The sequence below is a fragment of the Strix aluco genome, chromosome 14, assembly GCF_031877795.1.
Source record: "Strix aluco isolate bStrAlu1 chromosome 14, bStrAlu1.hap1, whole genome shotgun sequence".
Classification (NCBI taxonomy): Eukaryota; Metazoa; Chordata; class Aves; order Strigiformes; family Strigidae; genus Strix; species Strix aluco.
Genome location: NC_133944.1, coordinates 1,627,857 through 1,641,625, shown reverse-complemented (window position 1 = coordinate 1,641,625; position 13,769 = coordinate 1,627,857). Strand labels below are relative to the sequence as shown.

The following is a 13,769-nucleotide window of genomic DNA, read 5'->3' as shown; positions in this document are numbered from 1 at the left end:
GGTGTGTGTTTGTAACGAGGAAGCCTTGAAATGGAAGGTTGAGAGCTCTGTTTGAGCTGTCTTTAGCTTAAATTGATGGTTGAAGTTCTGCAAGGCAACACCATAGAACGAGTTAGCTATTAATTTGAAAAAAAAAAAAAATCGTGCACAAAAGTAGATCTGTGAGTCATCAGTGGTGATTGTTGAATCTGTGTGTTCGAATGAGATTACTCAGAGGTAAGGTAGAGGAAGAAAAGGAGGGTCAGACTATACGGAACCTGCTCTGCAGGCTGGAGGAAGGATGAGGACGCCGAGAAAGAAGCCATTATGTGAAGCTGTATGGGATGAATGTGCACTTTGATACTCGGTAATTCTGGTACGCAGATTTTAGAGTAATTGTAGTGCTCTTCCTGCGAGCGACCTTGGTTTCCTTTGCTCTGACAGCTTTCTTCATGTTCTGGAAGCACCGGGAGTCTGCTGGGAGAAGGGGAGGCGCTGGAGGGAGCCTTTATGTACCAAAGCTGTTTTTAAAACCAGAGTGACACATGTACTCCAGTCTTTGTCAAAACAGGTGCCTGGTTTGAATAGTAAATCATCCCTCACAAACATCAAACAAGTGGAAGGGGAATGTGACCCAAATACCTCCTCTGTTCTGAGTGCGTTTGAGAGGAGCTTGACAGTCCTGGGCTGATCTGTGTTTTCTGAATGAAAATGCAGGACATCTTGTGGTAGCAGCTCTTCACCTGGAGTCCTCGGACAAGACCTCTCCCCTGGTCTGTGCTCTGTGCCAGCTTCTGGCCCCGAGGCTTCCCTGGAAGGTGGCCCCGTTTTTGATGACACTGTTCACAGATGATGTTCAAAAGCCTTTTGGACAAATGGCTGGAGAATTAACACAGAGTAATAATGCAGATGAGATGCCCATCAAAGTAATGTGCTGTGTCAGTGGGGAGCAGAGCACTTGCCAGTTCAAGTGGACCCTTTTTATCCTTTCCCTTTTGAAGTGGCTTCATTTGTAAACACTGTAGATACAAAGGCTCTCTTTAGGCTAAATTTTCAGAGCTGTTTTTCATTTGTTGATGTGACTGACGTGTTGGTTTTTTGTAGGCTGTTCCTTAGGCTGATCTTTGCCTGGGGAAGGCAAAGCCTGTGACATGCCAGGTGATGTTGCAGCGGGAGCAGTAATACGAGTCGGAGGCTGCAGTTGCAGATTTCTTGGAGCAGTGTTTCGCACCGCTGGGACACGGGCTTGAGAGCAAGTGGGGCAGAAGCTGATGTGAGAAGGATGCTCTCAGTAGTTCTCTTTTTTTAAAAAAAATTGTTCTAATAGTCAGACCTATTTTAAGAGAGTCTTCCCAGCTGCAAAGCAGATAATGTACTGTACCATCTAATCCTGCCGTGAAGCTTGCTATCCCCCAAGTGCCTGCCAGTCTCTCTGCTTATTTATCACACTCCAGAGTGCAGTGTAGTACATGCCCGAAGAACGGCTGGCTTCATCCTCTCCAGGAGCTTATGGAGACAGCATCCTGCAGGGAGGAAGGACTGAGGTTTGCTATAGCACAAGCTGACAGAGCCAGTCCTCTGACTTACCTGTAACCTTAATCTCTCTGCTGAGCTCTTGTATGCTGACACATTTGACAGCTCTTCTGGTGGAGCTGGAGAGAGCTGAAACTCGCCCAGCTTACGTGCACAAAGCTGCCTCTCTGCAGCGTGTGACTTGGCAGCCAAGGAAGCACATGGGACTGAGGCGTCCTCTCCCTGGGAAGGCTGCTGGATGCCAGGGCTCTTGAATCTGCTGTAGGCAGGTGACTCATACCCAGGGGCCTGTGGGCACCTGGTGGAATGTAATAAATAAGTGGTGTGGTTCGGTGATTCAACGTGATCTCCGGCTCCCCACCCAAGTAGCCCAGCTGCCTGCCCTGTTCTGCCCTCCTCCAGCTGCTGGTGCTCTGGCTTCCCCAGGAAGCCCTGCCTGCCTTTGATGCCTCCCTGCTGCAGGCTGCTCTTACAAAGCCTGTAAATCCTGATGCTCCCTTCATCTTGAAGACCTGTAGACAAAACCTTCTCTGACTGTGGCTTGAGCCAGTGTCTGCTGATCATCACTGCAGAGCCAGTTGTGGTTTGTGTGGTGGAAGTTCTGTAGGGTTGGTCTTTGCACTGGTGTGCAGTATGCCTGGGTGCCTTCTGAGTGATAAAAGAGGGGTGAGAAGACAAAGATCAAATCATGTTGTAACATGCCCCTTGCTGCATGGCATGGCTATGTCCTCTCTCTGCATTAACCCAAGCTGAACGGAAGCAAGCCTGTCCCTTCCCTGGTGATCCTGGTGGTCTATCTGTGACTGAAGGCTAAAAGTAAATGAAAGTTGAAAGGGCTTTCTGCAGAAACATTGGGGAGGGAAAGGCTGTTTCAGCCAGCAAACATTGTTTGTACAACCTGGAGCTAAAGGAGCAGGAACTGACTTAAGCCTGGGGGGTGAGAAGGCATCTCCTAATTCATCAGAATAGAGAGATTCTGTTTGAGTTTCTAGTTGGAGTGATTTCCAAATGTGGCAAAAGGAAGTAGAAAAGAAAGTTTTAAGCCAAGGCTTATTAAGTAAGTGAAAAGGGAATTTCAGAGTATCCACAAGGAGAGAGACTGGCCTGGGCGACTTGTGAGGTACAGAACAGAATCATCTAGGTTGGAAAGGACCTTGAAGATCATCTAGTCCAACCGTTAATCTAGCACTGACAGTTCCCAACTACACCATATCCCTAAGTGCTATGTCAACCTGCCTCTTGAACACCTCCAGGGATGGGGACTCCACCACCTCCCTGGGCAGCCAATTCCAACGCCTAACAACCCGTTCTGTGAAGAAATGCTTCCTAATATCTAGCCTAAACCTTCCCTGGCGCAACTTGAGGCCATTACCTCTTGTCCTATCACTTATTACTTGGTAAAAGAGGCTCATCCCCAGCTCTCTGCACGCTCCTTTCAGGTAGTTGTAGAGGGCCATGAGGTCTCCCCTCAGCCTCCTCTTCTCCAGACTAAACAACCCCAGTTCCCTCAGCCGCTCCTTCCTGTCTTGTGCTTCTGGCTGAAGAGGACACTTTCTCAGCCTCAGCTGCCCCGAAGGATGCCCTAAACACCCTCTGGCTTTGTGATAAAGCTGTGTAAGACATTCTCTGCATCCTGCCCTGCCCCGTCCTTTTGTATCCTTGCACTGCAGTATCTGTGAGAGTGAAAACCTTCTCCTTTGTTTTTGCTTGGTTTTATACAGGAATGGGGACCACAGATCATGTCATAGTGCTGGCTTCCACCAACCGTGCTGATGTCTTAGATAACGCTCTGATGAGACCTGGGAGGCTTGACAGGCACATCTTTATTGATCTTCCAACGCTCCAGGTATATTCCATACTGCCCTGTCCTTACCATAATGCTGATGACTAAGGTCTCCCAGTCCTTGCTGGTGATTCACAGGCCTGGCAAAGGCTGAGCTTGGCAAGGATAGAGATGGTGAGCTTTTGTTTGCCTTTATTCCTACTTACGTGCTCTAAATCAAGGATTTGACATGCTAATGCAGTTGCTTGTTTCTCTGAAACACCAACTCCCTGGTTTTAAGTGTTTGTGCTCTGGTAAGAACTTTGGTAGTGAATGCTTCTGTGAGGTTCTCTGCCACCCAGATGCAGAACTATGTTTGTGCTCTCTCCAGGAAATTGGGAACCACCTAATTAGCAAGTTGGCTTGTGTGAGAGCTTAAACTGTTGTGTGCCTTGAGCACCGTTTGTTCTGTAGGTTTATTGTCCTCACTATCCTTGTAAGGCTCCTCATTTTCCTTTAGGCAGCCTGTTAAGTGACTTTCTGCTTCTGAATGCTTTTTAAATCCATTTACTAGGAGTCTTCCATGTCTGCCGTGTTGACATTTGTAGCAGAGTTTTGGGAATAGGCTCAGCTGCAGTAAAGATCTGTCTGCTCTGCCAGCACAGGCTCTTCTTCTCCCATCTGTGCTTTACTGTCGTCCTCTGAGTTTTCAGTTAAAATACCTTAAATGCCTGATAGAATCTGGCACAGGAAGCATGAACTGTGCAGCTGCCCTGAAGGGAGGAAGGGGAAAAACCCTGGCAAGGGAGCCCATTGTTTTAATCAGGATCTCCTGGACCAGCTGAATGAGTCACCCCTTGGCTACTTGCCAGCGTTCATCTCACCCCCACCTTCCTCTGGGAAATGGTCGCAGGCTGAGTAGCTGGGAGGTGGGGGGTTTGGACACAAGGGAGCAGGTAGAGGCGGTCAGAGCTCCTTCCTGCGAGTGCTTTTATGGTAAGAGAGAAGCTAAGACAGATCAGAGTGAAAGTTAGGAGGGGAGAGTGGCCCTGAGAGAGAAAGCAGTGACTCAGGGTAAGCCTGGGTACATCTGTTGTGAATTTGAGCGCTGGGTGTTTATCAGGGCTCCTGCAGCGCTGGAAGCTGTAAGGACAGCCCTGCCCTCTGGTGGCAGTGTCCCCGTCCCCGCTGCCAGGGGCCTGCCCCGCTCCCTGCCACTGCGTTCCGACGCCTTGCTGGGCTCAGGTGCTCTGTGCTCTTTGCAGGAGAGAAGAGAGATCTTTGAGCAGCACCTGAAGGGTCTCAAACTGATCCAGGACGCCAGCTTCTACTCGCAGCGCCTTGCTGAACTGACTCCGGGCTTCAGCGGTATGACGGGCTGTGTCCTGGGGGGCTGCTTTGCCCGCTTTACACTAGTTCTGCTGCTCAGGCTGGAGCTGCTGCGTTGCTTAGCTTTAACAGGGTATTTTGGTCTAAAGGGCTTTTTTTTCCTTCAAGTCTTCTCCATCTCTATGGAAATAGTGGGAACCTAACCAGCTCCCTGGTGAGCTCTGATGAGCAATTGTTCATGGCTATTTTCAATCTTCTGAAACTTCTGGGACTAGCAGGGTGTGGGGGTAGGGAAAATACACTTTTATAATGCCTGGGTTCCTAACTCCTAAGGGGAGGAACCACTGCTCATTCTCCTGTCCAAGCTGTTGTTGAGGATAAGATGTTGCACTTCAGGGGAAAGACTCTTAAGTTGATATGTTACCAGGAAAGCGATAGGAGGAATGAATACAATTACTTTGTCGGTCAGAGTAGAAATTGGACAACTCTGCCTGGCTTCTGCGTTGAGCCTGTTTCCAGGGCAGGTCCCTGGGAGTTTGAAACAGTGCTGAGCAAGGGGCTCCAGAGTTCCTGTTTATGTGGAGTTCCTGGAATATCCTTTCTGGGTTTCCCCTCTAATAGGCCCCAGCACACTGCCTCTTCGTGACTTCTTTCAGCAGCCCCCCGCCACCATCACCCACACACACAAACTCGGAACAGATGTTGTTTCTCTTCCGCGCAGAGGTGGTGCGGTCAGCGTGTGAACAGTGCGGCAGCCCATGCCAACCCCGACTGCCCACGCCACTCCCCTGTTGCTGAGAGCCCAGCCTTGGCTTTAGCCTGTTAATTGATTGCTGAACTCTGTCCTCTGTGTGGCAACGCAGCGTTCATTGCCAAGGCAGTTGTATTGTTCAAATCCAACATAAACACCATGGGCTACGTTTGCTCTCTGTTCCCAAGGAACAAAAAAGTGCACGCTGTTTGACTTTCTTAGGTCCTTTTCCAGATTTTTTTCTTGCCTGTTCTGTCCTCTGAAATATCTGTCACATAACAAATCCAAGGTAATTGTTGTAAACTCTTGTCTACAGGAGCTGACATAGCCAATATATGTAACGAAGCTGCTCTTCATGCTGCTAGAGAAGGTCACAAATCCATCGATACTTTCAACTTCGAATATGCTGTGGAACGAGTCCTTGCAGGTAAGTGACCCAGCCGTTTCTGTTGTCCTACTAGTCCATACCACACTTCTTGAGAGAAGGCTCAAGTGAGAGGGTTACATTTGAGGAAGGCAGGTGGGTCCTAACTGTGCTCTGTCCTCAGGGTCTTCGATGCCATAGTCACAGAAAGTTCTCCGAACCAGACCTCAGGTGGATCTGTCTGCCTGAATCTGCAGGCAGCCTGAACATGTAGCTCAGGGAAGATGGGCAGTAAAGAGGGGAATTCAAATCTATATGGCTTTTTGAGTTTAAAAAGGTTTGGTTTGTTGTGTTTGGGGTTTTTTTTAAGAAAAAGAGTGGAAGTATCTCTGGCTTTTTCTTGTTGCTCTGGACACCTGCTACATAAACATGAATAGCAAATAGGCTACGCATCCTCAGCAGCAAGAAATCAGAGATTTTCTTTTGGCCTCAAAGCCCAGGCTTTGATGAATTGGCAGAATAAACTGAAAGACAGTAGAGTACTGTTCTCCCTCTGAGAACATCCTGTCGGCCTTTCCCTGTCGCTTGTGCGATTGCCAGCAGAGGAACCTCTGGGGATTACCCTGTAGTGGTGTATTACAGGAAGGGGAAAAAGAGTTCCCAGAACTCTTGACTTCACCTGAGCGATTTGAATCGGGTGGGTTTTGGTCTGAACTGCCCTGTTACCAGGCTGTGGCTTTCATAATCAGACCCACGAGTGCTTCCAGGCTGCAGTGTCATTACCGGGCTGAGCCTGGACAATCGGACGGACATTCTGTGCTTTTCTTAGTAGAGCATGTGGAAGAGGAGGTTTCTGCTGGGTCAGTTGTTTCCTGATCCTGGAATTTAGTCCTGAGCGTTTTCTTTGTCAGAAAATGCCTGAGCCGTTCCTCATTTAAGAGAATATTTTTGAGAAAATTCCTGACAGTTTCACCTGCCTCTTAAAAAGCAAAACCCTTGGAGTGTTTTGGGTAGCTGTGGCCACGCTTGCACGAAGCCCAGCCTGTACTCAGCAGTGCCCAGGAGTGGACAGCAAGGTGACTCTAGTTGTAATGCAGAAGTCCTCATCAGCCAGAGAAAAGATGTGCTTTGCTTTCCCATCTGCAGGAGAGAAAGCCCCGAATTTGCAGAGATTCACTTGGCTTTTCTTTCTGAATTCCACCCTTGCCTTAGTTCCCCAGACTGGGAAGATAAGACAGAAAGCAAGTAAGGCCACGGGGGATGTGTGCTAGGAGGGTATCTGGGATTGATGTGGTGGGGCACTGCAGGGCATGGCCTTCAGCAGTTTCACTGCTGACAAGCTGACTTGCTTCACTAAGGCTCTGTGGCTTGTAGGAGGCCATAGTCTTTTTATTGCTTAATCAGAGTCTTTCATATTAGCAGGACCTGGCTATTTTTTATAGACCAAATCTAAAAGACCCCAAACAACCCTTCAGGCCCATATATTAAATGTACCCTCGCCATGTAACAGGAATGCTTCTGGGTTTCACAATCCAGAGGGCATTTCAGTTGCTATGAAAGCTTTTCTTGAAAGAAAGAAGATATTACTGTGCTTTCCATTATAAGCTTCTGGTTTTAATAAGAGTGGTGTGGAATCAAAAGAGAACTTTGCAAGTCCAGAGGCCCTGTCAGCCTTGAAGCTTTGTGTTGCTGTAAGGGAGGAGTAAGAACTTCTCTCTGTGGTAGTCCCCATTGTGTTTTTAGTTTGGGAACAGAAAGCAGTAAGTCAGGTCTCCTGGGAGTGAGGGAGGAAACCTGCTGAGTGCACAGAGGCTTTTAGGGGTTGCTTTAGAAGATGTAGCGGAGCCCATTTTCTTGGTGGGGTTTGTGTACGCTGTGTTAGGCCAGCAGAGACGCACCAGAGTCATTTCCTGGGTTGTTTGTCTCATAAATGGGATCAGTACAGGCCTTCAGAGAACTTTCCTGCTTGGAGATCAGTTTATGTAGGAAAAGAAATAGTCTTTGTAGGCACACTGTGTGCTACTGCAAAGAGTACAGTCCCTCCCCCCTGGGTGGGCTGACAGGAACGCTTCCAGAATTTAAGTGCGTGTGTGTATATATATATGTGTGTGTATATATATAGTATGTGCATTTTCTACAGAAAGAGAAATACAGGCACATGCGCACACGCTGCTGAAGGCAGGGGAAGGGACTGACTGATGAAAGTCAAGGCTCTTGCAATTAATCTGCTGTTCCATCACCATCATGCCTTGCAGGGCACAGTGGTTTCCAGGGTCCCTGAGCAGTAATTTTACAAGATCTGCCACACTAATTTTGCTGTTTCCTTGTTTAATAAAGCTCTTGACTTTGTTTAAAAATTAATGTTAATAGAATGTTGTTTTCCAAGACATCAAGCAAGCTTGGTATAATGCTGCTCTTGACTCTGCCTGCTCTACCCCCCCACTGCTGCTGGCGCTGTGCGGAGACATCAGCTTTAAAGTGCTGGTGCCTTTTTGCATTCAAAGTGCAGAGCTATAATGAGTGCTTGATATTGCAGTGTATTCTGTAGGTAACATATTTTCTGCGTGCTAGAAGTTTTACTTCCATTCAGCATTTTTTTTTAAATCCTAATTGGACTTATTCTGCGTTACAGACTATTGGGTTGGAAAATAGACACTTTCAAAAATCACCTTTTTGGAGGAAGTACTAAGTGTGAGTTATGGCTTAATTTCCTAGTTCTCAGGAGCCTGGGAATAAGCTCATACGGAGCATGCCATGTGTAATCAGAGACATTTCCAGGGTCTGGAGAAAGAATTTTGTGTATACTCTTGGTCTTTTGCTTATTTGAACACTCCTAATACACCAGAATCTCAGCGGGGACCTCTCTTATATATAATGGAACATCTTGCTGCTTGTGTTCTGCCTAAGGGACTGAAAGACCCATCAGTATGATACTCTAGCTAGTCTCTGTTTTGGGGTTCGGTTTGTTGGGGTTTTCTTTCCAAACGGTAGGCTGACTTGTTGCACATCTGTCCCCTGGGCAGAGCGTAACGTGCCAGAGCTGGGAACAGAACGGAGCTTTGCGTTCTAGAACTGTGTGCTAATCAAATGTTAAATTATTTGTCTAATGATTAAGTCTGTTGTAAGGAGGAGAAGGGGGATAAGTTTCTGCCAGTGTTTTCAAGCAGTCCAAGCACAGATTGCTTTCTTCCGCAGGGATAGAGAGCACCTTCCACAGCTTGGACTTAAAGGGCTTTTTACCACCTCTCCCTAGACAGTGCGATATGAAGCTGGCTGGCTGTTCAGGCTAGCTTGTGCACTTAGCTGTACGAGATCACGCCTGTTGCCAGCTACCTTACCAAACCCTCATCTGTGTTCCTGCAGGCACTGCCAAAAGAAGCAAAATCTTGTCACCCGAAGAGAGGAAGGTTGTGGCGTTCCATGAGTCGGGTCACGCGTTGGTGGGCTGGCTGCTGGAGCACACCGAGGCGGTGATGAAGGTAACGCCGCCACCAGCTGTTGGGGAGTGCAGCCTGTGGCTGGGTGGGAGGAGTCCTCTGGGGTTCCCCTATCTGAGATGGGTTAATTGTTTTTGTAGTGCTCGTGTTGAATTCTGCTGTGTTACCCTGGCCTCCATGAGCTTGGAGCTGTAAATACTGCAGCAAAATAAATGGCAAATACAGAATGATTCTGTATCTTTGAGGTCATCGAGTCCAACCGTTAACATGGCCGAGTCCACCACTGAACCATGTCCCCGAGACATCCATTATTCAGCTCCATCTATGACAGTGATGGTGCAAAGCTGATTAACCAGCTGTAGGAGAAGCCTTGCAGTTAAAAGCCGACTGTAAAGCTCTTTGGAGCAACTGAGTCTCCTGATGCTGCTGCTCCGTTCACACACCTCCTCCAGGCGCAAAGCGATGCTCCACGCGTGCGTGATCTCTCCCTGCCATGGCTTGCCAGCATGTTGCAGGCAGCAAAGCTACTGTTGCAGGAGCTGCTCTGGTGCTGATGGAGAGACATGTTTTTGGTTGGTTTTTTTTCCTCTGATTGGCTTGTTTGAGAGTTTGCCTGCCTGAAGCCCTTCTCTGTAGGGAAAGGCCTCTCTTTGGCACCCCAGGGTGTGTCCTTTCCCCTGCACATCTCCTCCTCCAAAAGCCTTGACTGGGGGGAGGTGGGGAGTGGAAATGACAAGTGTGGCAGCTCCTTGGCTTGCCACCAGCAGCAAATTCACTCTGAACGACCTGTTGTATAAGCTGAACTGTTGTTAATTACTCTCATTTAATGTGGAGGGGAAATGACTCTTATTTTCTGAAGACATCCTATCTTTTCTCCAGGTACTCTCAGTCTGTTTAGCTTATACCCTCCAAAGCAACTCCTAAATCTCAGGATTTCACTGGCTTCCTGTTAAGGACAATTTCCTTTTCATTTCTTGAGCAGAAAGTGGCAGAAAGAGTGTGTCTGTAGCTGTGAAGGCAGAGCCTTCAGTACAGGAATGGTGACACTGCAGCCCTTGGCTGTGTCTCTGCAGGTCAGCTTGCACCATCGCTGGTGACAGATTTCACTGGGATTGCAGACCTCTTCCTGTTCTGCCTCTGCTGCTCTCATTGGGAGCTCTTCTGTGCTTTGAAGTGAGGGAGCTGCTCTGTGTTGCAGGTTTCCATAGCCCCTCGAACAAACGCAGCTCTTGGATTTGCCCAGATCCTTCCGAGAGAGCAGTACCTCTTCACCAAGGAACAGCTGCTGGAGAGGATGTGCATGGCGTTGGGGGGGAGAGTGTCCGAGGCCATCACCTTTAATAAAGTCACTACAGGTGAGGAGCCAGACCCTGGCACAGGCAGGTGGAGATTGTGCTAAAAGAGCCTGAACTTCTGCACTTGCTCTGCCCAAGTGATCACCCTTGGGCAAGAAATGGAGGTTCCCCATGCTGAGAAGAACACATGTCAGATTGTGTGGTTTGATCTTGGGCTCGCGTCTGGGAGTGCGGAGGTCTTGCTTCTGGCTGCTGCTGTGGTGTCTTAGACTTGTCCCAAAGCCTGTGGCCACAGATGCAATTACCCGGTGAGACTCTTGCCTCACAAGAGGGCCTAGAGCTTTGTGTGGTGTTTCCAACTAGTTGTATCCAAAGGGGTAAGTACTCCACACGAGCTAGCTACCATAGATGCACTCAGTCGTGCATGGGTTGTGCCGCACGTGTAGGAGGGTCCATCAGCAGGTGGAGTGTTCCCCTCCCTGGGCTCCTCTGGTCTTTCCATGTGTTTGTGCAGGAAGCGCTTGTCTTATACTTGACTCTGAGCTGACAAGCATCGCATCTCTCTTTCCTGCCCAGGAGCACAGGATGACCTGAAGAAGGTGACCAAGATAGCCTACTCCATGGTGAAGCAGTACGGGATGGTGCCCAGCATTGGGCAGGTCTCCTTCCCGGACCTGGAGAGTGCAGCTGGAATCGGCCGTCGCCCTTTCAGCCAGGGCCTTCAGCAAATGATGGACCACGTAAGGCCACCCTTGGTGTTCCTGATTGTTCCTTACTTTCTGCAATTCGGTGAAAAAATGCGAGTAACTTGCACCCAAACAATTTGCATTTTTTTCTGTGGGCCATTAAGTAGTAAGTTTCAACAACTGAGCACTTAACTGTTCTGTTACGGTGTATTAGGAGTGTGCAGGGAGGCATTAGGAACAGGCACAATCAGACACAGCTGTGAGTTCAGCCCCATAGCACTGTGCTGCCCGCAGTTGCAGCGAGCGGCTGTGAAACACGCTGCAATGCCTAAAACCGCCTCTGAAAGCTGCAGTCCTGGCTCCAGTGTGGGCAAGACCCTTGTGAGCTTCTGGGAGCCAGGAGGTGCAAATGTGATGTTTGGAGAGAGGGAGAAATGCCTTGGGAGGGAAGGAGGAATAATTTGGGGAGACTGGGGGATTGCTGTGGAACTGCAGACAAATACCCAGCTAGGGAGAGATTCTCTGGCATGAAGTCTCTGCAGGCCTGCAGGAGTCCCATGTAGATCTAAGCATGGCTGTGCAATGCCTAGATTACAAAAAACCTGTGTCTTAAAGCCTCAGCTGCACAATTTAAATGTCTCCACTTCCCAGATCAGAGACTATCTAGCCAAAACGATAGTTCTGACTGACTGGAAAATGTTAGCTTGTTTTGACAGGAAATTGGGCTTCGTTACCGAAAAAAACAACATTGTCTTAGTTGAAAAGTCAGATAGCTGGAAATGAAAAAACTGCTTCAGAAGCACCGTGGTTGTGTTTCCCTGGGATTTCTGCTGAGCTGCATCTTTTGCCACTGGACAGCCTCTTTAATTAGACTTCATTTCCCATCAGCTGGGACTCTACTGAAGAGTTGTGCTTGTGCAGGCGTTTACTGTTCCTTATCACGAGTCTTCCTTTAGCTTTTTTTCAAACGGTTTATCTCTATTTTCTCTTGACGGGAGCACTTTCTGCCTGGCTCATCCATCCCTCAGTGCTCTCCTTGTTTATCCACGTTGTGTGTGTTGCCACCTACACTCCAAATCTCTCTTCTTGTTACTGTCTTCTAGGAAGCGAAAGTCCTGGTGGCTCAGGCTTACAGGCGCACAGAAAAACTCTTATTGGAGAACCGGGACAAGCTGCAAACAGTAAGTTGGAGTTGTGTGGGGGTTTTGTTTGTTGGTTTTGTTTTTTTTAACTGGCGTTTTTGCCTTGCTGCTTTCTGTGCTCTGTAGCTCAGCTGTTGTAGTGTCTCTGTGGTCCTAGAAAGTCTTGTAGTGGGAGTGCTGGGGCTCGTGTCGTGAACAAATGTCTGTTTGCTGCATATCCCCCAGATTAGGAGCAGGCACAGGGAGCAATGTGTGCCTTTTCCAACAGCGAGTAGTCTGCCTCCTGACACCAGCTGGTATTTGCAGGGTAGAGGAGGAGGAGTGCTCTGTGGAAGCCATCAAAGCTCAGATTTGTGTCCCTCCCTGCACTTCTCTGCTAGCCTCTTGGCGGTGCGATTTCCTGGAGAGCAGACGGTGACCCTTTTTGTGAAGCCTGTGGAGGCAGGAACAGCTCATCCTTCCAGGTCCTGCAGATGCGCAGGAATCAGATGGACTGTTTCTGGCTTTGGTGAAAGAATATGGGACCTGTCTGACTGGTGCTGGTTGATGCTTTCTGGTGACTCCAGGCAGTGTTCGCCTGCCAGCTCCTTGATACCTCCTATACCAAGGAATCCTTGTTGCAGAGGTAGAGCTTTGCCTCTTCCCCTTTGTGTCCTGAGAGTCCCCCAGCCAGTCACCCTGGCATGTCCCCACACCTCTGCCAGGAGCCCTGTACCCATCGCTCTGGGCTGAGCCACACTTAGGTCACAGCACCCCACGTATCTACTTGATCTTTCCTTCAGAAATCCAGTCCCTAACATCCAGAATGACCAGGAGTCAACTTAGTGTTACATGTTCTGCAAATAAGACAATCCTTTTCCTTAAATCCTGTTTTTAAACAACTAAAAAACCCTTCAGCTATGCAACTGCAGGCCTCCTGTGCATAGTAAGGTAGTCAGAGCTTGCTGGCTCGGACACCCTGCTGTTGGCCGTATCGCAGCCCCATCCCCGGGACAGTGCTCTGAAGGCAGGGGTGGTGAGGGGGTCTCCTCTCTGCAGGCCTCCTCTGTTCCAATGCTTTCATTTAACAGCAATCAGATGTTTGCTAGAGGCTCATCACAGGAAAACTTTTAAGTTCAGCCAAACTACCTACAGAGTAAATGTTTCAGTTGTCAGGCCAGCGTGTCGCAGCTTGTCAGCAGAATTGAGCTGTTTGACAACCACCTGCTGCTCAAGCACCGTCCTTCTGCTGGCAGAGCGGCCAGAGAGCTCAACTTTTCTGGAGAGGAACTTGTGATGACCTTCAGCCCATGCCTGCGGGAGCAGACGGCTCTTTCTTAGTGCTGTGTGTACAGGGGAGGGGCACGGGTCTGACTGTGCTCTCATTTGCTGCTGCTTTGGCATCTTAGAGCTACAGGTGCAGCGACAGTGGCAGGAAAGGCACATCTTTAATTGTTCCTGCAGTTCCAACTCACAGAATCATTCCCTAAAGCTTTACTGCCTCTAGTCATA

General features: G+C 48.7%; 1 protein-coding gene across 2 annotated transcripts in view; it reads left to right on the top strand.

Moving 5' to 3' along the window:
* The window catches only part of SPG7 (SPG7 matrix AAA peptidase subunit, paraplegin), a 33,802-nt gene that overhangs the window by 18,281 nt on the left and 1,752 nt on the right, over positions 1-13,769 (top strand). Inside the window, exons 10-17 of one of the 2 annotated variants that reach the window (XM_074839235.1) lie at positions 3,234-3,358; positions 4,540-4,642; positions 5,671-5,781; positions 9,082-9,197; positions 10,354-10,510; positions 11,027-11,190; positions 12,240-12,317; positions 12,585-13,175. In XM_074839235.1, coding sequence (XP_074695336.1) covers positions 3,234-3,358; positions 4,540-4,642; positions 5,671-5,781; positions 9,082-9,197; positions 10,354-10,510; positions 11,027-11,190; positions 12,240-12,317; positions 12,585-13,010 — 1,280 coding nt within the window. In that variant the 3' untranslated portion in view covers positions 13,011-13,175. Of the gene's footprint in view, positions 1-3,233; positions 3,359-4,539; positions 4,643-5,670; positions 5,782-9,081; positions 9,198-10,353; positions 10,511-11,026; positions 11,191-12,239; positions 12,318-12,584; positions 13,176-13,769 lie in introns of those variants that run through there. The other variant, XM_074839236.1, reaches the window with a different exon arrangement.